The sequence below is a fragment of the Parasteatoda tepidariorum genome, chromosome 5 (genome assembly GCF_982258835.1).
Source record: "Parasteatoda tepidariorum strain Cologne lab strain chromosome 5, Ptep-v5.0, whole genome shotgun sequence".
NCBI lineage: Eukaryota > Metazoa > Arthropoda > Arachnida > Araneae > Theridiidae > Parasteatoda > Parasteatoda tepidariorum.
The window spans coordinates 27,979,250-28,005,881 of record NC_141759.1 but is presented as its reverse complement, the minus strand read 5'-3'; the positions used below and the strand labels follow the sequence as shown (position 1 = coordinate 28,005,881).

The window sequence follows — 26,632 nt, the reverse complement described above, 5'->3', positions numbered from 1 at the left end:
TTTATTAAGTTCGAAGAACCGGCAATAAATGATAAACGGAAAATATTGTTTGTAAACACCCTATTCCAAAAAGTGGAGCAATAAATTTACAACTTGTAAATGTTATTTTTATTTATTACACAAAATTTCTTAAACCTAGCTTAAATATTTATGGATATATATGTACATTTTTTAAAAACTAAGGTATTTTAGTTAACGATTTCTTGTTATAAGTTTAAAAATATTCAATAAATGAAATAGAATTTTGGGACAATTTAATATTAATTTAACAATTATTGCTTTAAAGTCAGAAAAATTTGTTAAAACTGCGCAAGATATGAGTCATTAAAGTAGTTTTTTATACTGCACATGCGCCTATAAAAATAATATTTTTATTTCATAATTTTGTAGTGAATCGTATTTCGCAACTAATAAAAAGGCCAATTTGAATATTTTAAAAACTACAAAAGTTTCAAACAATTTCTTAAGTAGTTTTCGTAGTTTAAATTTTATTTAAAGTGGTAACGAAACTCATGTTATTTCATTAAAGTGTCTGAATTATAAATAATTATAAATGAGTTTGACCACCAGAACATATAAATAATTACAACAAATACATAAAAGCAACACATACCCGGCACGAGTGGTAATTACCAGGACGGCCGGGTCTCTACTTTAACAGAGCCACACTTACTTGCACATATACACATATACACACATCCACACATTGCTTTAACTCGCTCCCCTTTTGTATGTATTTCCAAACTAAATACTGTAAATATTCATTAGTGTTTATTTTCCCATTGTACTTTAATTTTACCTTTTTTCATGTAAATTTTTATTACTTGTAATTTTTTTATTGCCTAATAATGGCAAAGTGCCATTTTTCTTCTCTCAAGAGCTCCATTTGCACCCCAAACTTTAATTTTGTCATGTATGTTTCTTAGTTTAATTTCAGGATGAATGGGAAAAGGGCCGTAATGGCCTCAGGCGCCCATTTCCACTACAACGAACGAACGAACGATAAAAGCAACACAGTTTTTATGATAGAAAATTTCAATCTGGTCCAAATATAAATTTTTGAGTAAAATTGTTTTCAGAAGTTGTTTTACTACCATTTGGAAAATCCATTTTCAGGAAGAGCTAAAGTTGGCAGGTATGAAATTGTATTAAGCTAAATTTTATTTCGATTTTAAACACGCGTTTTTCTAAGTTTATTAACGTAAATTACGCAAGGAAGGAAAAAAATTAATAATAAAAAATGCAGTTATTTTTAATTTTTAAATGCCTTGATGATTGCCTTCTAGTTAAATGCATGATTGCTTTGTTTTAATTGATAGCGATTCAGTCACAATTTACGATTTTTACCTCATACGTAGAATAACTAATGCGTACTACTAATAGTATAATAATAAATACATATAATAAACAGTGTCATAGCATATAAAATGATTTGAATAAAATACCCACCTCATAAAATACACCTACTACAGCAGATCTACCCCTTCTATTTGTATGGACAAAATGTATCTGTTAGAAATAAAAACTATTTTCAATAAATATGTATTATACTTTAACAATTTTTAGAAGATATTCAATATTTTAAGCACACATTTAATCTCTTCTCTTCTTTTTTCGGTTTATTAAAAAATGATAAACATAAATTTGACTCTAGAATTCGGCATATTCGGCATAAGACCACCAGCAGCTAGTGAAAGTGTTTTATTGGAAGTCGTAGTTTAAGAAATCTATTTCAGAAAAACGCAAAACTGAGTAGAAGAATAGTTTTGCTATTATATTCTCTGCATTATCGCAACATTTGCAGATACTGCCTTTTAATTTGAAGGAAAAAAAGATAGAAAATTTCTGCGAACCCGTTTTAAAGCATTTTTAATTTCGTTTTTAGTAAAACTTAAAAAGCTAAATTTATACAACACAAAGAACAAAAAATAAAGAACATCTGTTACTTCATTACTTGCTTAACTTTATGAGGACTTATTTCGCGACTATTGTTTTCTCGATCATTACATAAATTGCAATTTATATTTAAACAACATTAATTTTTGAAGTAAACTTTTTTAGGATCATATTTGTAATTTTTTTTACATTTATAGTTGATTAAGTTGAAAGTTAGTCATAATAATCACTGTCTAACTGTGTTCCGGTAAAGCTCCGATATCGGAAAGCCTCCACATGGTTCCTTATAGATAGTCCGATCAGATCACTATGAAGGTAAACCAGTTTGCGAAAGAGCCATTTAATACAAAATCTAACAAAAAAATAAGAATGTGAAAAAAATTACAAGTCTAAAATTTTTTTTAATTTATGAATATGTTTGTTTTATATACTTGTCAACCACCACAGATTCGATTCTCAAATATATTTAAAATAGAATCTGATGCGCATAACTGGTTTACTTTTTAAATAGTCTGCGCAGACTACTAATAAAAAACCCTGTAGAGGCTTTCTGATGTAGGCGGTGATGGTTCAGTTGGCGAAAAATTTTGGAATTATTTCCAACTTACAAAATTTGGAATTAGGAAAGATAATGCTGTAGATTCACTCATTAAATTCTTCTACTGATTGAGGGGAAGCAGTATTTTATTTAACTGGAAAACAGCATAAAACTGCATCTTCTTTTTCACTCTTTTTGGGCTTTTAATCAATGCATATCTACATTATTTGTTTATGTATTAATATTCTTCAACTTAATATCCCATTGACGTAAGAATTTAGTATTTTTCGCGTGTCTTATAACTTACATTTTCAGCGTTTTCTAGTTCACTTTGTGCGATACACTAAGCCAGCTCATTCATTTCACTTTTTTTAATTTATTACAAATATGTCCAACAATTACCTCCATTGAAAACTGCTTATAATTGACTTTGTGTTCTGAACCTTTGTCTTTTCTATCTCCCCAGTGGAAATGAATATCGTTCAAAGTATATACGTCTCCATTGACCCGAATGCCACGTCGTATACCATCTGTTGGAAGGATTGTCACTATAAAAACATATTAAGTATTAATCAAAGATTAGTAGAAGTATCACTGTCGTTCGTACATAATTGACTTTCAATAAAAAAAATTTATTTAATAGAAAATAAAAGCATGTTAGTACAAATTAACTTGACACTCTTTAACAAGTTTCAAAGAAAAACAAATATTGTAAATAAGTAATACTGACATTATGCAACATTTTAAGATATTTGCAAAAGTTTTGAGCCACTTGGATTTATTGTACCGCAATTCGAGCTACGCTTTATTTTTCAACGGGAAAAAATATTTTCTTCCCATTGGACGACATTACTTTCCAAAACCTGTTATTTATACTGGAAGTCTATTCTTGAAATAAAATTGAAAGAACAAGTAAAAGCACTAAATCAGGAAATCTTTTTTTTTAAAAAAATTGCCCACCTTTTAAGACATTACTGTTTGAGTATCGTATATATTTATTGTTTGCAAACTTAATACCTGAATTTATAATTATTTATTATACAAAAATGATTTAAAATTATACAATTAATTCAACTATCACTATACAATTAAAACTGTACGTAAGAGAACCTAGGCTGCCCAATTAAGCTTTAATCAAAATATTTAATAGAGTGGTCCACAAATAAAAACTAAAGCTTTTCAGAATTTTCGGTAGTTTTGCCAAAACGTTGAAAGCCTTACTACTACAAAGCTGTAACAAAACCAAAGGTGCCAACTGCTCCGGATTCGACAGTATATTTTAAAAAACAATAGTGAACTAAAATCTAAAATTTGCAGATTTTCGATTAATTTAGTTAACTTTTTAAAAGGCTTAGCAAAGCTTAACTGTAACGAAAGTCTCAGAAAAGCCTTTGAATAATTTAGATTTAGTCGCGAGTAAAAACCGTATAAATCGAACTTACTGAACCAAGAATGATTCATTAACAGGCCTGCCAATTTACTACTCTTTTTACCAAAAATTTATACTAGTGGTAGCTAAGTTTACGTCTTAATGCATTATTTTATATATATTTAAATTTATTTTTTTACACCACTACACATAAATGATTTAAAAGTTCATATGCAACGCCACTTTGTACCAACTCTCTCTTATAGCTACACCAATGTTGGTAAATCCAAAATGTTTTTACCTCAGTGTATTTATTTTCATGATGTATAGGATAGGAGCCGCTGCGCGGTCCAGGTGCCCAGTTTTTCTAAATAAAGCAGGCAACCAGCTCTCTCTCTTTTACCTAGGAGTGCGTGAAGCCTCTCTCCCTTCCGGGCAAATGCATCAATTGTCAAGGCGATCACCCGGCCTGTCTTACGGGCTGTGGTGTTCAGCCGAGGTGAAATCATCTCACCTTCACGCGTAGACCACCGAAGGAGACCTAAGGATCGTCAAAGAACTACGGGAACTTTTGAGAGACGAAAAAGTCATCTCATTACTCGTCTCCCTGCTCCCAGCCCAAAAGACGTAGATGAAGAGCCTCACCATCAAGCCTGCTACATCTTACATGATACCTTTTATTATTTTATCGTATTTCAGTTTCTTTTCCGAACCACCAATACAACTTTCCTATGTATGTCCCTTTGGGATATTCCATGACGAATGGGATAGGAGCCATTTCGGCCTCAGATGCCCAGTTTTTACAACAACGAACGAACCAGCTCTCTCTCTCTCTGGTGCATCCCTGGCCGAGCGGTATCGCCCTCCAAACGCTGTGCAAAGCGTGAAGGTAGCGGGTTCGATTCCCGCTGTTACCCTGGATGTATCTTCGTGCTGTAATTCTCTGTATTGTGCTATCTGTCTTTCTATTTGACAAAGGTTTATAAGCCTAAATTAAGCACACAAGCCTGCGAATGCATGTAAATCCAATAAACCAATAAATCCAGCTCTCTTTCTCTCTCTCTATGCCATTAGTCTCAGTTGCTATTGAGCCCAATACAGATGAAGGAATGGTTTCTAAAAATACTATCACTCTGCAAAGTGACGTTTCATATTTTTCGAATCATTTATATGTAGCGGTGTCGAAAATAAATTTATATCGAATTCACAAAGTAAAGGATCTTACATTAAAATATTAACTTAGCTACACCTGGAAGAACTTTCAAAACGTTTAGAGAGTAGACAGCCCTGCGTACGTATTATAGGTGGTAAACAACTGCTCCGCTTTCTGTGTGAGTTCTAATAAACTTGTAGGAGAAGGATATTCTTAATCGCAACTAAGTGACTCTAATAGAAAATTGTAAAAAAGTTGCATTTAATATAATATTTTCAATTTTTGATATGTAGTGGTCTCTTATTTTATCGAATGCAAATTACTTCCAAATATAATAGGAACACTGATCCTAGTAAAATCGCGATTTATAAGCATGTCTGGTTACGTCTATCGAAATTCTGGTGATAGACAGGTATTGTCAAGTTCCTGACACGGACGGAAAAACAACGGATGTCGGGATATGCCTTTTTTTCATCGTTGCTTTTTACGGAATTAGAATGCGGAAGGGCGGAAAGCAATGTCATATCCAGATGATAGTTGGGTCAAGGTTTATTAACCATTTTCATCCGTAATTTATAATCCCTTTCTGAAAACATAAAAAAACCAAAATTTTCATTGGGAAGTTAGAAAATAGAAGCAGCAAAATTCAATTTATGACGTTTAATTTGGAAATAGATAGAAAAGCAGTACTACTTGAGATGTCTTTTTTTTTACAAAATAAGATAAGTAACAGAGCACAAAAGACAAAGATTTCCTATATAGCATAAAATAATGAGTGGTGGTATCCCTTCTTCCTCCTTTAACTAACATTAAAATTTTAAAAAGTAAATATAACTACGTATCTAGTCTAAAGAGAAAAACAAAGTGAATAAAGAGCAAACAAAGAGATATGGACATACTATAGTTTCAGTTCTCTAAACAAGACCCTTTCTCTGCCTTAAAACAGAAAATGACATTAGAAAAATAAAGAAACAAACATATGCAAAAGCACTTTAGCCAATCTTGACAAAGGAACAAATTTGAACAAGATAATTAAAAGAAGAGTGATACGAAACAGATATGAAGGGTTTGGCGGGAACCTCGGGTGTAAATGATTAAATTATAATAGATCCCCAAACCTTGGGAAAGGGTGGGATACTAGAACGATTATTAACTAAGTTAATTGAATTTTTTAAAACATGAAATGATTCCCAGAAACCAAGATCGGTATAATGAAGAGCAGTGTTGCTGATTTTGGCAGAAGAAAGCGCACTACTCTTCAACAACCGAACTCGATTTCTGGGAATCACTCCATATTTTGAAAATTTCTGATAGTTTATTTAATGATCTTCCTAGTATCTTACCCTTACTCAAGATTTGGAGATCTATTTTAATTTAGTGATTTGCCCTTTGAGGTTCCGCCGACCCCCTTCATACCTGTTTCTTTTCACTACCCTCCATCTTATTCAAACTTGTCCCTTACTCCTGATTGGTTAAACCACTCTGCACGTGTTTACCTCTTTACTTTTCGATTGTCATTTTCTTTAGGAACTGAGGAATGTTCTTCTTTAGCTTACTGAAACTTTAGTATGTCTTTTTCTGTTCTTTGTTCGCGCTTTATTCACGTTATTTTTCACTTTAGTCTACGTAGCTAAAAGTATACCCTATCCTTTTGAATATATCTTATTTTATCACTCTTTATATAACCAAGAATCTGACTAATCTCTGCATTTCAAACAATCAATATTGATTACACTGAAATCATAAACACGTAAAATATTCTAAATATTAAAAGAAATCCGAATTAATTGAGTAAGTCGATGATGTATTCGCTCTCATTTTATACAATACGATATATATATATATATATATATATATATATATATATATATATATATATATATATATATATATATATATATATATATATATATATATATAAACTGCTGTTTGTAGAAAATGCAACACCATGAAGGAATCATCAGAATCAAATGAAATTCGCAGCAAATGTCAATTATAGGATATTATGCAAATTAATAAAGTTTCAGAGCCATCGCGCGTGCGTGGCGCGCGCAGCGCCCTCTGAATTGATGCTGAAAGCGTATAAATAAAGTGCTGTAGCGGGACGTTGAAAATAGTCTATGATTATTTGTTAGTGGCAAACGTTTAGTGAGACCTGAGTATGCCTCCACGACGGAAGAATAAGAAATTCAAGCAACTTACGGAGTTTGAACGAGGGAGGATAATCGGCCTTCGAGAAGGAGGATTTTCCTATCGCGCAATAGCAGCTCGTATGCAGCGGAACAGTTCCACAGTGATGCGAGTTTGGAAGCAGTGGACCGACGAGCACCGAACAACTCGAAAAACAGGCACTGGACGACAGAAGGTGACGTCAGAGCGCGATGATCGACACCTGCTCCGCATGGCGGTGAATGATCGCACAGCTTCCTCCAGGCAGCTGGCAGCACATTGGTCTACTGCTACAGGTGTACAATTGTCGGCTTCGTCAATTCGTCGTCGTCTGCTGCGCCGTGGATTGCGTGCAAGGGTGCCATTATACAGGAGTCCCCTCACGGCGGATCATCGACGGCTGCGTCGGCAGTGGGCTCTTGAGCACAGAGACTGGCGAGCTGATTGGCACCAAGTTGTCTTTTCAGATGAATCACGCTTCAATTTGTGGACCCATGATGGCCGTGTTCGTGTTAGACGTTATGCCGGTCAACGCTGCCTTCCTGAGTGTATTATTGAACGACATAGTGGTCGAACACCCGGAGTTATGGTCTGGGGTGCGATTTCGTATCATGGACGATCCAATTTGATACGAATTGAGGGTAATCTCAATAGCAACAGATACGTCCGTGAAGTGCTACAGCCCGAAGTCGTTCCTTTCCTTCAAGGCATCCCTGGAGCTATCTTTCAGCAGGATAATGCACGCCCACATGTTGCGCGGACTGTTAGAGACTTCTGTTCAGCACAACGCATGCAACTTCTTCCTTGGCCTGCTTATTCGCCGGATATGTCGCCTATTGAGCACGTGTGGGATATGGTTGGTCGGCGTCTCACTCGTGATCCGCGTCCTGCAGTTTCCAAAGACGAACTTTGGTTGCGCATACAAGCGATATGGAATTCTCTTCCTCAAGCAGATATTCAACATCTGTTTGACTCCATGCCACGTCGTATAACAGCACTTATTGCAGCGCGTGGTGGCTGCACCAAATACTGATTTCGGACGCTTAATTTGTTTCTTTTGTTTTGAAAATTTCATCATTTATTTGTATCTGTACAAGTCGTTTCTGCATTAAATTTCATTTGATTCTGATGATTCTTTCATGGTGTTGCATTTTCTACAAACAGCAGTTTATATATATATATATATATATATATATATATATATATATATATATATATATATATATATATATATATATATATATATATATATATATATATATATATATATATATATATATATATATATATATATATATATATATATATATATATATATATATATATATATATATATATATATATATATATCCTAATTAGTAGATGGTTTTGAGTATATTACCTGTGTAACCAGAATTTCTTATTGTTGATTGCGTCACCGGTCTGTCGTAATTGTAAAGCTGTAGTTTCGGAAGGTACAAATCTTTTTTAACTTTACTAGTTAGTATATTAATTGGAGACTGATTGCGGCCTCTGCATTGGGGATAACGTAAACCCCATCGTCGTACACCTAAAATAAAAATGGTAAAAAAATAAATTTAAAAATATTACTAGCGTTTACAAAAATTACACAGTATATAAGAATAAAAACTTTTTTATGATATTTAAAGACAAAAACTAAAGTAAAAATCACAAATTTATTAATTGTTAAAGTAGCATTCAAATTCTGATGCTCGAGTATATTTTGTTTTTATCTTGTAACAGTCGTTAAACAGCCAACCCAATTTTGGGTTTACGACTACTAATGTTCAGCTCCATAGCCTTGCAATTTTGAACGCAATTCAGAAGACAAGGGAACTCCTAGTTGAAGTATTGGGAGAAATTTGCCTTCGTGGAGGACTTAGTGATGAAACTCACCCGAAATTACGCTACATGGCGAGGAAAACCACGAAAACCGCCCACTTTTATCTTGACAGCAAGAGGACTCTAACCCATGATCCGTCTACTACTGAGGATATTTTTCGTCAATACTGTGGTCGGTGCAAGACGGATGCGGAATTCGTATTGACCAGCTATCGCTAGGATTCAAACCCGGTTCACCTCGTAGGAAGGCGAACTCTTTATCCCCTGAGCCATCAAATTTAGAGTAATTGTGCACAATATTTACAATTTTATGTTATTGATTTTAATGACAATAACGTCATGACCAACTAAATCCAACTTTTTTACGTCTTTAATTTTACAAGAAAATCTTGCAACACATTTTAAGAAAAACTTTTACATGAGCATAAATACTTGGAAAATTAACTAAGACTGTATAAACTCGATTCTTATAAGATGCACAAAATATTTCATTTCTTCGGAGTAAGCTGTTTACTTGTTCGTTCGCTTCCATTGAAAAAAAAAAATTTTTTATTTTGTAAAAATATAGAATATTTTATATAATTTGAATATGCTACATAAAAATTTGAAAAAAAAAATGGTAATTGAAATTCTAAACGCTCTGAAATTTTTTAATACATTAAAATGCATCCGGATCACCTTATCTGGGCGATGAAATATTATATTAAAATTTTAAACACTCATTAGTACACAAACGTACATTAGAATGGCATTATTACAGTCATTAAATAATAACATTGAAATTCGAAACACTCTGAAATTCCTTCATAAAAATACATTCGAATAGTGTTACCTCATCGATTAAATATGACAGTGAAATAGAAACACTCTGAAATTCTCTAGCACATAAAAATATATTTGGATGGCGTTATCACAGACATTAAATGTGACTTTGAAATTCGAAACACTCTGAAATCCTTTAACACGTTCACACCGGGGTGCCCCACTGGTGGGTCACAGAGTTGGCCAAAAATGTAATCGATTACATTCTTTGATTACAGTAATCAATTACTTGTAATCATGATTACAATTTTCAAAAATTTTTATTACAGCTGTAATCATGATTACAATATTGATTACCGTAATCAATTACTTGTAATCGTGATTACAAAGTTTGATTACAGCTGTAATCATGATTACAATATTGATTACAGTAATCAATTACTTGTAATCGTGATTACAAAGTTTGATTACAGCTGTAATCATGATTGCATAGTCGATTACAGTAATCAATTACTTGTATTCATGATTACAACTTTCGAAAAATTTTGATTACAGCTGTAATCATGATTACAATTTTGATTACAGTAATCAATTACTTGTAATCATGATTCCAAGTAATTGCGATTACAAGTAATCACAACAAAAACGATTACGAGTAATTATGATTACAAGTAATCAAAATATATGATTACATGTAATCATGATTATATGTAATTTGATTACATCTAATTTGATTACATGTAATTTGATTACATGTAATTATGATTACATGTAATCTAATTACACGATTACAAGACTATTGTATTCTTATAAATGATTATATTTTACAGTAGATAGTAGAATGTATTTTTTAATGATACATTTTGCCCGTATTAACATGTACTGCATTTTGTACGTATTTGTATACGTACAAATGAATGCAACTAAAATGTATGTACATATGATTTTATCTAGTACATTTTAGTTTCACACACATGTACATACACTTATATTGTAGGTATAAAATATATGTACGTATGTATATAGATAATAATTACGTATGTATGTGCAAACAATGTAGACATGTACATTTATACACAATGAATATATGCATTTTATGCAAATATTTGTGTATGTAAAATGTATATCTATGTTCATGTACGCATGTATATACAAGTACTTGTGCATACATACATACATTGTCTGTGCAATGTATATCCCATGCATGCATGTGCAATTTATTTATGAACAGTATAATATATGTATGCATGTACAATATAGGAATGACTGTAGGATGTACAATATATGCATGTATACATGTACATGATATGCATGCCCAGTGCATTTATGTACATATACATAATATGTTCATGCTCAATGTATGTATCCAAATATGCATAATACATTATTGTACGATTGTGCGTACATTGGGCGTATTTATATTTTACATATATTCATACATACATTCGACATGCATAACGTACGTACATACACACATTTGAGATGCATATATTGTACAGATGTATATACATATAGCGTACAGATGTATATTCATATAATGTACATATGATGAAATGAACATATAATGTCTATATAATGTACATATGTGCATAAATATATTGGGCATAATTCTTTCGACAAATTTTACATGTGTACATGCATGCTATCCCTATCTATGCATATGGTGCAATGTATATATGTTCAATGAATGTATCCACACATGTACAATACACGTATGTTCCATGTATACCTATCCTTATGTACTATATATGCACGTACAATACATGAATGTATGTACATACATTGTACATGCGTACATACATTACACGTATACATATGTACATTACATTTATGTCTAAATATGTGTACAATGCAATAAATAAAATGCATTAAGTTAACTTTTAATAACTCAAGCAAGTTAAATGACAAAATCAAACGATATTTAAATTTAGTTTTCAGCTTTAATTGTTCTATATCATTTTGAAATTCCCTGAATAAAAAATTATTTTCAGGTATTTTCATGAAATGTTTGACAATACAGATTTATTTTTTTTATAACATAATGCATGATTCATAGAAATTTTTTAAATGGTAAGAAAAACGGTAAATTTTATGTGTGGAATTAATATTTAGAAATTCAAAATAAAATTATCGTTTGCTTTCTAAAAAATATGAGGTCGAGTTTCTTATGCCTTAGAATAAATTTTAAAACAAATTTTAATAACTTTACTCATATAAATTTTTTTAATGTATGCACAATGTATGTGTATATTGTAATTACATATATTAAAATGTACGCATGTATTTGTACATTACTTGTAATTATGTACATGTATACGTTGTATGTACATGCGTACATTGTGCATATAACTATATTTTTGTACATCCATGCATTACATGCGCATAAGTATTAACAAAGTATGAAGTTATACAAGTACATACGTAAGTTGTGCATAAGTACATACTTTGCGTGCACATATATAGATGTACATATAAATATGCATGTATACATGTACGCATTTTATTTACGCAACCATGTGCATATATTGCACCTTTAAATAACATTCTTACATATTGTGTGTAAATACGTACAATTTTATATACATACGTACATTGTATATACGTGCTATTATCGTAAATTTATACAATATATGTACTTAAGTACATAAAAGCATGCAAACGCATAAACATTATTTTCATATACGTTCATACATACATTGTCTATGTATACAAAGATACAAAACATTGCCTTTTTGTACAAACTAACATACATGCGTACATGTATCATAAATGCATAATTAAATGCACTAAGCATATGCGCATTGCATTAAGTATATTACAATATAATTATGAATATTGTACGTACAAACAACGTTTGTGCATACATTGTATGTATAGGAATCGCAAACTGTACGTTCATGCGTGCGTACATTCTATGTACATACAAATATGTAAACACATGAATACTTACATAAAAAATTTGACTATAGTATACAATCGTAAAAACTTGTAATCGTATAGTTTGATTACAAGTAATCAAAATTGCAAGTAATCAAATTACATGTAATCATGATTACATGTAATCATATATTTTGATTACTTGTAATCATAATTACTCGTAATCGTTTTTGTTGTGATTACTTGTAATCGCAATTACTTGGAATCATGATTACAAGTAATTGATTACTGTAATCAAAATTTTTTGAAAGTTGTAATCACGATTACAAGTAATTGATTACTTGTAATCGTGATTACAAGTAATTGATTACATAGCTGTAATTATCTGTAATCAATTACAGTTGTAATCGATTACTGTAATCAACGGCCAACTCTGGGTCACACTAGATTGTCTCATCTTGGCAGCGCACTGGAGTAAAAACTGGTAACAATAAAATTAATTTTTTCGTTTTTTTCCGGGAATAATAAAAATCCATAACTACCAATTGTTTTTAACGGATGCAATTTTTATATTGAATTGCTTCTTCGCCGTATTAAATTTCCTTACAGTGAATTGTTATTGTTGAGAATAGACTAACTCCTCCCGAATAATATCTAATACTGAAATAGTTCTTCTACCAGTATTTTCACTTTTCCCGGCGTGAACGTGTTAATACATAAAACTACATCCAGATAACGTTATCTCATGGAATAAATATGATATTGAACTCTAGTTAAAGCAATCTTTCATACTGCGCGGAAAGCATATAATTTTTCTTTCATTGGTTTTGAATCGTATTTGAACACTTCTGAAAAAGTCGAATTGGAAAATCTATAAAATTTAATAATTTCTATTTAAATTTTTCTGAATAGTTTTTGTTAATTAGGAAAGAAAGCTTTGAATGGTGATGGTTTTTCCGCAAATTTACTTTTGTACCATTAAAGTGGATTTATTAAAAATGGCAGCAGCATTATATAGGACCACACCCTATTAAATTGTGTTTTATTTCCTATTACCGTTACATAGTGCTGTCCCGACCTTCATTTTAGGGTATTTTCATTTGTTTATTATTGTATTTCGTTTCACAATGTTAAATGGTATTTGTGGAAAATCCCTTGTCATTCTGATCTTTAAATTAAAAAAAAAAAGTACAAAAGTTGCAATTATTTTTTTTACAATTTCAAGGTATTCAAATCAGACTTTGTTAACATGTTACTGAATAGGATTCAAAACAAAATTATAAAAAAAAAATTCTATGTTTTCCGTGCAAGCGCTGTATAAAAGGATTATTTTACGTCCTCAGTCAGGCGCAGTTTTTAACGATTTTTTTTTCGAATTTTAATAGCATATTTTTATTATTAATTAAAAACTATTATGAAGTTAGTTTAATTTTATTGGATCTTTCTGTGGTTATATTAAGAGAACGTAAAGAAAAAATAATTAGTTTTTTTTTTTTTTTAATTTCCATATTTCCATGAATATTTATGTAAGATATACAAAACTTTTTTGTGTAAATATTTTATATAATAGCCAAAGTAATTGACATAAGTTACAAGCTTTTCGCTATTTTTATACTATATACGTGTATATATATATATATATATATATATATATATATATATATATATATATATATATATATATATATATATATATATATATATATATATATATATATATATATATATATATAAAATACAATAAAGACAAAACGGATAAAAAGAAAAACGATCCAAAAAAAATTAAGAGCAATTAATAAGTTTTATTTATTGCGCATTGGCTACAAGTATATGGAACTCTTAAAATAAGTTAAATAAGTTAAAAACATACAGTGAAAGTGAAGAAAATTAAAGATTAATGAAAAGCGAAAAAATTAAATAATTATACTGAAATACTTTAAAAAAATTTAAAAATAATATTTGCACTCCTTTTTTCTGATATAATTGTGTGAGCTGCCGAAGGGAATGTATCATTTCATTTTTTTGTTTACCGTCTACTTAATTTTTCTTAAAAATATTCTATTTAAATTATTTATTAAAATAATTTATTTTCTCCTTCTCTAAAAACATTTGTTAAACCAGAACTGAAATATTAAAGAAGATAATTTGCCAATATTGGAGCTAATCATCTGCTATAAGCATACTAGTTGGCAACTATGACTTACGCAATTATTATGTTCTGTAGTGAATATTACTTACCATTAGGAAGATCATTGTCATAAGACCAAGGTTTTTGAGCTTCAGCAGGACAGTCTTGCTTATAAACGGAGACTATAAGTGAAAAATACAATTAGTTATGTATTCCTGTTTCTTTCTTTGTCGATTATAACAAACCGTGTAAGGTTCATATCATGGGTGAAAGTGAGACGAAAAAGACGATAAGCTGGTAGTAAAATCATTTCAGTTTTAACTTCATTTCGGTAAGAGTAAATCTATTTGTTCTTCAAACTATTCAACAATATCTACTTTTTCTCACGAAAGAAGCAGTTTTATATATGTGCTGTAATTGTAAAAAAAATCTCGGTAGTTGCAGAAATATAATGTTTCTCGAAAAAAATACTAAAAGAAAATGTCTTTCGTAGCAGTTTTTGCTCTTTTCCGTCTTGGTATATATATAAGCTTCCAGCCCTGGTTTTTAAATTTGAAATGTGCCGAAGGGCACTATTCATTCCAGTGCAGAAAGAGCCGAGACTCCCCAGCTAAATGCTGCAACTGCATGCAAAACCACACCTCAAATTTCACTGGGTGCGAGGCCCGTCCCAGTCGAAAGAGAAAAACGACCAAGGACACGCCTACTTCTACACCCCACAGACTTGTTAGCCTCATCAGTGAACTTAAAGACTTGCTGAAGGACCAAGACGTACTGCATCTTCTCACAACTACTTTAATCCAGGGGAATTCCCCATACAACTGATGTACTACTGAATCAACTCATGCCTCACCTCATCATGGACTTATTATCTGATCCAAACTTAGAACTTTGAACTGTATATGACCTCTGGACTAAATGCCAAAACAGTATAGATGAATCGGTTAGAAGCGCTTCGCGCTTAACACCGAGATTCCACTCATATCAATCAATCAATCAATGGTTTTTAAATTAATATTTATGTTTCCAACAGATTCGAACAATAGTAATTATATTTTAAGTTTAATATATTTTTTTGCATTGCATTTAATAAATTTTGACAAGCATGATACCATCCATGACTGCCAACTCTTCCGGATTTTCCGAAAGATTTTATTTTCATAATTAAAGTGGTAGCAATACTCAGGTTATTCCAATTAACTTTTTGAATTATAATGATAATTGTAAATGAGTTTGACCACCACTACATATAAATAATTACAATAAATATACGAAAGTATAATAATTCTTGCGCAAGCGAATTTCAACGGGATCAAAATATAAATATATTTTTGAGTCAGATTGTTTTTCGTTTATTGTTTTACAACCACTCTGAAAATCCATTCTCGGAAAGAGTGAAAGTTGGCAGGTATGTACCACCCCATACAAGAACTCCGCCAAATCGATCTCTTTCGATGATGTTAAAGGGATTATTGCGTATCCCTCACTCTCTCCAGATGTATATGCTTCCAGAATCACTGGTCAGACTAAATCTGCTCTCATCCGTAAAGAGTACTGGATCCCATTGCGCATCTGTCCAATTGTCGTGCCCCCGGCAGCACATTAAACGGCATATCCGGCTAACTGTCGTTAATGAAACAGACCGTACTGACCGTTGTGCAAATCGACCACCCTTGTTTAGTCTCCTGGTCACAGTGAAACGCTATATCGGGAGTCAAGTACTTTGCTGCGTGTGACTAGCGATTTCTCCTGTTGTTAGCGTTTGTTCCTTTTAACCTGTAGGACTATATACTAGTCGCCCGCTGCCTTTGCTTGCAGGACGACCTCTACTAAATGGTGCTATGCAAATGCAAATGCAGCTATGCAAATTTTCTACTTTACCGTGATTGGTCTTCTCAATGACCTTTCGCTCTGTTGTATCAGACTGTTTTGTTAATATGCTAGCTTTTTTTATTTCGTCTTTAAATTTTGCTCACACTAGCATACTAAAGGTTTAAGAATCATTAGTTTTCAAATTATTGAATGTTGAAAGCTTTTTCAGAGCATTTTTTGAACATCATAGAATTTCCACTTATTTAATTCTCATATTTTCTTTTTATTTTTAAATTGAAGCAAAGTTTTACAGAATATTTACCAAACGAACTTTGGTACATTTTTGGCAGGTACATTGGCAGGTACATTTTTTTTTAAATATCAGAAATATTATTTTTTTAAATATTTATTTTTAAATAATTACCTTTGCTCTCGGTATTCTTTCAACGGTTTAAGAAAATCGAAGCAAACACCAAAACAATTTAAAAAGCAAAATTTACAGTCATCACATATATTTTAACAGGAGACCTGTAAATAACACTGTAACATACTAGCCAGTTCATCCGGTTTTCCCGGAAGATTTTATATTTGTATTTAATGTGGTGGCAAAATGTATAGAATCTCGTTTTGCTCTTCATTAAATAAATGCGGTATAAAATGATTTTGACTGCCATAACATTTGAATAATTTAAACATATGTATATTATAGGCTTGCTGGCTGTCAGATAGTGTTTTCAATAGTTCGCTATCTTGTTGAGGTCAAAATTACAATCAGTAGAAGGTTGAAAGGTGTGAGAATAAGTCCTCCCTGTATAACAGGTTGTGACACATGCGTGTGGAAAAGTCGTATTCTTGGCCATAGATGGCGCCACTGAAAAACAAGAAGCACACTCTCTGCCTTAAAAATTTACTTGAATTCAAGCAGGTTTGCGTATATTGGCAAGAGGCATTTGTAAGCAACAGCAACCTGTTTTAATCTTTTTCGAGAAAACTTTACAGTAACCGCACTTAAAGAGTTAGAAAATCTGCACTTGAAAGAATGGTCGAATTTTATTTTGGAACAACATGAAAGAAAAATTTCAAGTAGTTCTAACTTTAGAACTTTTATGTCTCTAAGTTGCTATCTACGCACTTACTAATTTTAATAAATAAAATTATAATTTAAAGCTATTTAAATACTGATTTACTCACTGAAAAACATTAAAGTTACTTACCTCCAGAAGATCTCATAAAATACGAAGATGTCACAATTATAAAAAAGCTCAGTTTTACGACTACCATTATTCAGATCTATAGAGATAAAGAGCATAATTTGAATTATATTTTTAAGAAATAATTAAGTTTTATGTTACAGTTTCGAAATACAGTGAAACCTCTCGGGAGCGACCTCTCTCCGTTCCACAGTAAAATGGTCGTTAATTGAGGTTGGTTGTTCTTAGAGGTAGCTGGGAGAGGTTTTCTCCAACACCAAGTCTGTGGAAAAAATTCCGTGCCTCTCAAAAAGTCGTCGCTACTTAGAGCTGGTCTTTTCTCGAGGTTTATTCGTAGTCGATTACGAATATAAGTCGGAGAAACATGGTGGACAAAACCAGAAATAATTAAAAAGTGGCGACAAATATATTTCACGAATTTTAAAAAAAAAATTATTTTAATTTTAGACATTGGGTCGATAATTTTAAATTTTGGGTCGCTTTTTTTAATTTACAAATATATTGTTTAAATCAGCAAAAATAACTTGTTTCTACAACATTTAACATTGACCTAACTGGGAAAGTTGAAGATTGTTTTAAGATGTACATTTTACACCTAATATGAATGTCTGAAATTTAGCCGCCATCTTAAGATAGCCGTGGAGGAGTGGGGGATAGGTTAAACTTAAATAAATAATCTTTGTCAAGTTGAAGAACTGATTTAAAATCACGATAGTTTTGTAGACCATGATATTTTAATAAAATAAATATATATATTTCGATCTGAAGTGAAGGTACGGAGCATTTTTTAGAATAAAATTGCAACTAACAGAAATAAATAGCCACTTCTTATAAACAAATATGCTTACCACTTTTTTATATATTTTTTTCTTCATATACATATATATTAGTGTATATACAGGGTGATCAGTTAAGCGTTTCAGAACTTCTAAGAGGGGTAGAGGGCATCCTGACGACTCGAAATCATATAGCAATGACGTACACTGAAGAAAAGAATCCGTAAGTGAAAAATCGCTATAATAATACATCGAAAAAAATCACCGTCTTGATTTCTGGAGTCATATGAAAACACTGGTTTATGACACCCCTGTTGATAATGCTGGTTGCAAGAATCACAGCAGCTGCCTGCGATATATGCCTGGAGTATTGCAAAATGTTCGAATGTCCATGCGCCGGAGATGTGAGGTGTATATTGTAGCCGGTGGCAGAAACTTCCAACACTTACTTTGGCCCTTGTGCCATATAATTTTTTTCAATGTATTATTATAGCGATTTTTCACTTACAGTCTCTTTTCTTTATGGTGCTTCTGTGTACGTCACCGCTTCAGGAAAGCATTTCCGACCCCACATTGCTATATGACTTCGAGTCGTCAGGATGTCCCCTAAACCTCTTAGAAGTTCTGAAACGCTTAACTGAGACACCCTGTATATATCACTCAGATAAATTAGTTAGAGCTTCTCGTGGGACTGGTGCTAAGATAACTACCACACATTAGTATGAGTACATTAGTATGAGTACATTAGTATGAGTACATTTATATATATATTTACCCAGGTGCCCAATTTTTGTAAATAAAGTAAAGTAAGAAATATATATTTACATACTAAATTGTATGCCTGGCGATGATTAGAGTAACTGCTAGCCTCCGCGCGTTTTCTTATAAGTAGTCCGATCTGACCACTATATATAGGTTAACCTGTAAACGAAAGAGTCATTTAATAAAAAATCTAGTAAAAATAAGAAAGTTGTTGTAAATATATGTCTAAAAATTAGTTTAATTTATGAAACAGAGATGCCAACTTGCTCCCTACAGCAAATAAATATTTTAAAGTGGTAGTTATCGATTGTGATTCTTGGTTTAATAAATTCAATTTAGTAGATTTTTGTCCACCACTATTTCTAAACAATTCGTAGGCTTATAAAATCCATAAATAGTATATGAATAAAACTATTTTTGTGTGTTCTATAGTGCATTAATTTCTCCAAACCATTTCAGTAACAATAATAATATTTTTAAAAAATACAAATTCTCTCCAATTACGTGTTTCTAATAATCTTGGCTTCACCGGTCACCGGTGACCCTCGTCGCGATGAGAACAATCTCAGTGCCGGTCACCGCTGACCCCCATGGCATTCAAGGTGTTAATATTATACTAATGGAAAGTATTATTGAAGTTTTCCTAGACATTAAATTAATAACGTCCAGTTTATAGATTTTTATTAAAATATTTTATTAGTTGTAGCTGTGGAAGATCTCATTTACATAGAGTAAAGGCATATATTTTTCTAACATTTTGAATTTCATGGAATATCTCTTGCTCAAAACGCAAGAAATAATCAAATCTTAATGTAAGATAAATAAAAATGCATTATGATTAATCAAGGTGTTCTCCGGTCAAGTAAATTTTTTTGATGTCTATTACATGTTTTCAAGAAAATTAAAAACTTGGCAGAATAATTATTTCATTAATGAAATTGTTTTTTAGAAACAAGATAATTCTCTCCTTTTTATTTTTAATTATCGGTGAAATAGATGTATTAAGAAAGAGTCTAACCAATTTATATACCAATAATGCGTGATATATTAAAAATGACTTACATATTACGTATCAGGTAGTAGAAAATCGAAATCTAAAAAAACTGCAGAAATAAATGGAAATCGCAACTTTATTCGAATAGATTGTTTGATCCCACTGACCTTCCCAAAAATATTCAAAATCATTTCATTTGTGAAAGATAAGTACTTTCATCTTCTTCCTATTAAGTTCCTCATAAAGTTTTCCGCTTACACCGGAAAAGATATTTAGACAAAGGAAAGATTGATAAGAAATAAAGAGCGAACAAAGGTTTATGAGTTAAGACAGCGAAAAGATGATTTTAAATTAGTATTTAATTATGCATTTTCTTCAAAATTATAATTTATTTTTATTTAATTACTTATTTACATTACATTTAATTACTTATTTAATTAAATGTAATTTGTCATCTGTAATTTGTAAATGTATTATGTCATTTATTATTAATATGTACAATCACTGCCTATGCCAGTGTCTCAGTCAGTTGCTAAATTGACACTAGGATATAAGAAGCTGTGAGAGTTTTAAGTAAAGGCACGCAGTGTAAATACTTTATTTTATGGTCTATGGTTGAGCATAAATGGAACATTTATAAAAGAAGAATTTTTATCATGTTTTTTTTCCTTCAAAAAAAAAGGAAAATATTTAATCAATATGACTGCTAAAATAAACTTACTGTGTTGTAACATAGTAAGTTTATTACCTATCAAAAAAGTCAATGTTTCATTATTTGTTAATGTAGGCATACGTCTGAGGATAAGTTTTTGAGCCCCCTTGCATTATGGTGTAAGACTTATAGATGCCTTGCGGAACCATTCAAGAGTGATCATGTATGCACTTAGCATTGGATTGTTGCATTTTATATAGAACCAGATTTTTGAACTTGAATGAACACGTTGCATGCCACGCTAATTTTACATGGCTCGCCCGTCTAGCCAAACGGTAAATAACTACAAACTAAATTTGCAAATATTGCACAGAATTTGCTAGCTTTTAAAAAGATTCAGCATAATGTAGCAGAAAAAAGTGGTGCATTATATTATATAAGCCTACAAATTGTTTAGAAGTAGTGGTGGATAAAAATATACTAAATCGAATTTGTTAAACCAAGGATCACAATTAATAAACTACCATTTGAAAATATTTATTCGTTGTTTCGAACAAATATGCATCTCCGTGTATATAAATAAAACTATTTTTGTGTGTTCTATATTACATTAGTTTCTTCGAACCATTTTAGTAACGATAATAATATAAAAAAATAAAAAAATTTCTCCAATTATGTGTTTTTAATAATCTTGACTTCGCCGGTCACCGGTGACCCCCGTCAATTCCACTAAAATGTTTTTGATCGCGTTTACTGTGTTTCATTGAATGATAAGCGTTTATTCTGAGATCATTTTTCATTCAATGTATTTCCAATTTGTTATAAATAATTTTTTTTTAAAAAATCCCTTCAAGTAAATTATACTACAATGACAGTAATAGAACCCAGCAAGGGGGGTTCTATTGCTCTATAATATATAAACTCAGATCGGTAGCGGTATCAGTTTGGTCGGTAGGGGACACAAGTTTTATTCCCTTTGAAAATACTTTTGCTTAACACGTTCATTCCGGGGTGACCCACCGGTGGGTCACGCTAGATTGTCTCATCTTGGCAGCGCACCCGAGTAAAAACTGTTAAGAATAAATTTCATATTTTAGTTTTTTTCCGGGAATAATAAAAATCCATAACTATCAATTGTTTTTAACGGATGCAATTTTTATATTGAATTGCATCTTCACTGTGCTAAATTTCCTTACAGTGAATTGTTATTGTTGAGAATAGATTAACTCCTCCCGAATATTATTTAATATTGAAATAGTTCTTCTACCAGTATTTTCTCTTTTCCGTCTCGCTTTCAGGAGCAACACCCGGCGTGAAAGTGTAAGTATTGTATCTTTGATGCTTTACCGTTTTATGCACAAAGTCCTAGACCAATAAGCTAAAATTGAATATCCTTGTTCATATTATTGATTTGAGACTAGGAATTGAAGTAGAGTTCCTAGCAGATTTATTTATTTTTTAAAAAAGAAAGAAAAGTATGTAATGTTACAAAATTTCATTGTTTTCGATTTGAAAAATGATTTAATCTATTTAAGTTTGATGAGCAATATTTTTAGTCAACCATGTTGGATATAGGAAGTTTTTCTAAATAATTTCACTAATTTATAGGACGCTACTAAACCAAACATTTTTGAACAACTGTAAAATTTTTTGGCATTTCAATTTCAGGTTCAAAAATTATGCTTTATTTAAATAAAATGTCGAATGCATTAAAAAATTCTTATAAAATTTTATAATTTTTTTTTATTTTGATTAAATATTATTTTTTATTTTTTTTCGAGTTCAAACATATATATCTTTAGTTCATCATAACATTAAATTTAGCAATATAACGTTTGTCCTTTTTTGATTATTAATGCATATGGCATATCTACATCGCAAATAAAAAACTCGCTATTATTTTAAATTTTGAAATAAATTTTTTAACGTTTACAAAAACGTAATATAACTTATAATTTAATGAATTTCATTGGGTTTCCCTAACATGAATATTACATGAATTTTTTATTTATTTACTTATTTCTTTAAACAAACGTTATAATGTTTACCGAATTTGCAAAAATATTAAATTTATTGCTACTGATTCCGAAAGTAAGAACAAAGTTTATGAAGATTTGGTAGTTTTAAAATGAAAATAAATTAAAACTCCTTTTTATAAACAAAAAATTGAATCTTGACTCCTGGTTTGGTTTCTAAATATTTTCAACGTCCACTATTTCAATGAATTTTATTATATAGCAAATATTTTAAAACATTTAAGTTATTTGTCAGCTATTGAGCCCTAATAATTCTTTACGGGAAGGTGGCATAAATGGTTTTAAAACATAGCTTTGTTTCAAGTCTAAGACTTAAACTGTGGGTTTTTTATTTTCCTTTGAAAAATGCTTTGAAAGACCATGTTAAACACATATTTTAAGCAATGCTAGGTTTCATAAAAGCTCGTTTTAATCAATTCCCTTTTTTAAAAAGACACATTTCAAGCAATACCAAAAATAAAATAAAAAGTTTTTTCCCCTCATTATTATTCATATATCATTGATACGTCATCAAAACATTTATCATTTTAATTTAAAAAACATTCTTAAAAATTTTAACTTATTAAAATGTTTAACTTACCCCTAAAAATATCTAAATGTATTATTAATTCCTCAAAACAAACGTATAAATATTATTTTAATAACAGACATATTAAATCCTAAGTAATTTATAGAATAAGTTAGCCTCGCCCATGAAAGGAAATAATGACGTATGCTGTACAAAAGAAAATAAGCTTAATTGTGTTAATTAAAACATCGCACTATATTCCCGATACATTTCCGATTCTGAGTTGACATAGCTGTCAAAAACGTTTTATCTATTTATGTATTTTTAACCTTCCCACTCACAAACAAGGATGACAATTAAGATTTGATCTCTGAATTGTCAAACACAAGTCTCTTCTTTTTTATGTCTTTCAAACCTCCTTACTTATTTATTCTAATTGAATACATCATATAGTCATATATCTGACTCAATATTTTTAATACAGTTAGCAAGATTTGCATCGAGATCTGTCACTTGTTAATTGAATTAAGACTTGAAGAAAAATATATTTTTATTAATTAGGGAAAAAACATAATTTAAAGGGACAGTAGTTTCAGGACTGAAGTGACAAAATATCGAAAAATAGTAATTTGCATAAATTAGGCAAAATATTAGTCAGGCAAAAAAAAACTCATTATTTTTTATAATTAGCTCATAGGAGAAATGTTGACTATAAAATCTAAAGTAACATATGTAACTTATAAAGTAACAAATAAAATAATATATAGAGCGGGTATCCTGTTTACAAATGCACAAAATCATTGAGGTTTGTCCCTTTTTTACACTCTCACGCCGGGAAAAGTGAAAATACTGGTAGAAGAACTATTTCAATATTAGACAATATTCGAGAGGAGTTAATCTATTCTCAACAATAACAGTTCACTGTAAGGAAATTTATCACGGCGAAGAAGCAATTCAATACAAAAATTGCATCCGTTAAAAACAATTGGTAGTTATGGATTTTTATTATTCCCAGAAAAAAACTAAAAAATTAAATTTATTTGTTACCATGTTTTTACTTTGGCGAGCCGCCAAGATGAGACAATCTAGCGTGACCCTCCGGTGGGTCACCCCGGCGTGTACGTGTTAATTTCTAAGTCTTCACACGTGTAACAATTCTTCCGAATTCGAAAAAATATTTTAAAAAACAGCAAAGAACTATAATCTAAAACTTACAAATTTTCAGTTAATTTTGATAAAGTTTGAAAAGGCTCAACGCAAAGATGCCAACTGTTCCGGACATGCCATAATAATTTTTAAAAAAAAAACGGTAAATAACTACTAACTAAATTTTGCAAATATTTGACTATTTTTGCTTGCTTTTTAATATGTACAGCATAACAAAACTATTAAAAAGTGGTGAATTGTGTAAGCCTACGAATTATTTAGAAATAGTGTTGGATCTGCTAAAATTATCAGTATTATATGCTAAAATTGAATTTATTGGACCAAGAATCACAATTGATAAACTACCACTTTAAAATATTTATTTGCTGTCCGTCTTTAAAATATTTATTCTTGCTATATTGCTTTAATGTGAGTGTTATTTTCGAGGAATCTGACTCACGGCGCTTGTCTTTTCAACGGAGTTATTAGCCAGATAAACGAATGGATGACAAAGTGGCGTATAGCATAAGCCTTTGGATTATTTAGAGAAAGTGGTGAGCTAAAACCTAATAAACCAAATTTACTAAACCAAAAATCATATACTCTTCTCAAAACAATTGAAGGATATAGTAAGTCTTGTATAAAATACGCAGTTATTTTTTTTTCTTTGCATAAAATGGTAAAAGAGCACAAATGCAAATTTTTCTTATTTTCAAACTTCGCAGTATCAAATTATGAGTTAGACGTTGAAGAGGACGTTTTTTGCTGCAGCGAATTTAATTTGGTTCTCAACTTAATGTAAGACAAAGCTGAGAAAGAATGATCGACATTCAGTAAGTGCGTTGTTTCGATCAGTGCGATGTCGTAACGAAGTCATATAACCTAATCAGAAGCTTGGAGAGTTGTTGGCTGATGAGAGAGGGGTTAAACACAAGCCGAAGGAGCAGAAGCGTAAATCAGAAAGTGTAATCTCTAGGATCTGGAGCCGTTTTTTGGAAACTGGAAATGCAGGCCGAAGATCAGGGTGAGGGTGAGAGCGTAGACGTTAGACGTGCAACAATACCCAATGAAGACTGTTATTTAACGTTAACGGCTCATAGACACTGAAATATGAATACCACTCTCCTTCAACAAAACCTTCGTTCGGCTACTTGCACCACAGTTTCGACACAAACTGTTCGAAACCGCCTTCACGCTGTAAGTCTGTCTGCTCGTCGACCAATGGTGTGTGTCACGTTAACAGCAAAGCACAATCGAGCCAGCAGGGAATGGTCAACAGAGCATGTGAACAGGAGGAGAAATGAATGGCGCAGCATTCTTCTCTCTGGCGCCCGTTTTTCTGTTCATCCTGATAGTAGGCGTAGTTTCAACTGGAGGGAACGGGGCACTAAAAATAATCTTGCGTTCGTGCTCGAAAGTGTATGATTTGGTGGTGGGGGAGTGATGGTGTATGCAAGGATCTCCATTGATGGGCGCACTAATCTCCATATATCATTCGAAATGGAGTTCGGACCGGTCGATTGCGATGAGCTCCTGAAACATATTGTAGTCACTTACGCTTCAGCAATTGGAGATGATTTCATGATAAGGAACAATAATTGCAAGTTACATCGTGCTAACTTGGTAAATGACTTTCTTTTGGAGAAAGGAATCTTGCGAATGGATTGGCCAGCGTGTTCTTCGAACATGAAATCAATCGAACATATTTGGGACATTCTAGGCAGACGAATTTCTGGATGCCTACCACCCCCACAAACTCTTCGAGAACTGGAAAGAATTCTTCTGCAGAAGTGGGATAGAATACCCCAGCCCCTCATTAATAACCTCATTGACTCAATGCCTCGAGGATGTTCAACGTCGCTGGTAGTCGGTGAAAACCATAACCATAACTTGGTGATAGTCGGTGAAAACCATAACCATTAAAAGTGATTGTCTTTTAATGAAACACCTTGTTTTATTTGTTTTTCTATTTTTCAAAAATTGTGTTTCTTTCCTTTTGTA

The 26,632-nt window shown here is 31.5% G+C and overlaps 1 protein-coding gene across 3 annotated transcripts in view; it reads right to left on the bottom strand.

Moving 5' to 3' along the window:
- LOC122272686 (carbonic anhydrase 1-like) overlaps nt 1-23,608 on the bottom strand; it is a 32,517-nt gene extending 8,909 nt beyond the window's left edge. The window contains exons 1-7 of one of the 3 annotated variants that reach the window (XM_087163584.1): nt 23,560-23,608; nt 19,363-19,455; nt 17,761-17,836; nt 14,845-14,916; nt 8,507-8,674; nt 2,837-2,982; nt 1,450-1,509 (exon numbers count right to left, since the gene is read on the bottom strand). In XM_087163584.1, the coding sequence (XP_087019710.1) occupies nt 1,450-1,509; nt 2,837-2,982; nt 8,507-8,674; nt 14,845-14,916; nt 17,761-17,827 (513 nt within the window). In that variant the 5' untranslated portion in view covers nt 17,828-17,836; nt 19,363-19,455; nt 23,560-23,608. Of the gene's footprint in view, nt 1-1,449; nt 1,510-2,836; nt 2,983-8,506; nt 8,675-14,844; nt 14,917-17,760; nt 17,837-19,362; nt 19,456-20,357; nt 20,530-23,559 lie in introns of those variants that run through there. The other 2 variants (XM_087163585.1, XM_087163586.1) reach the window with 2 other exon arrangements.
- Between the last annotated feature and the right edge of the window lie 3,024 nt (nt 23,609-26,632).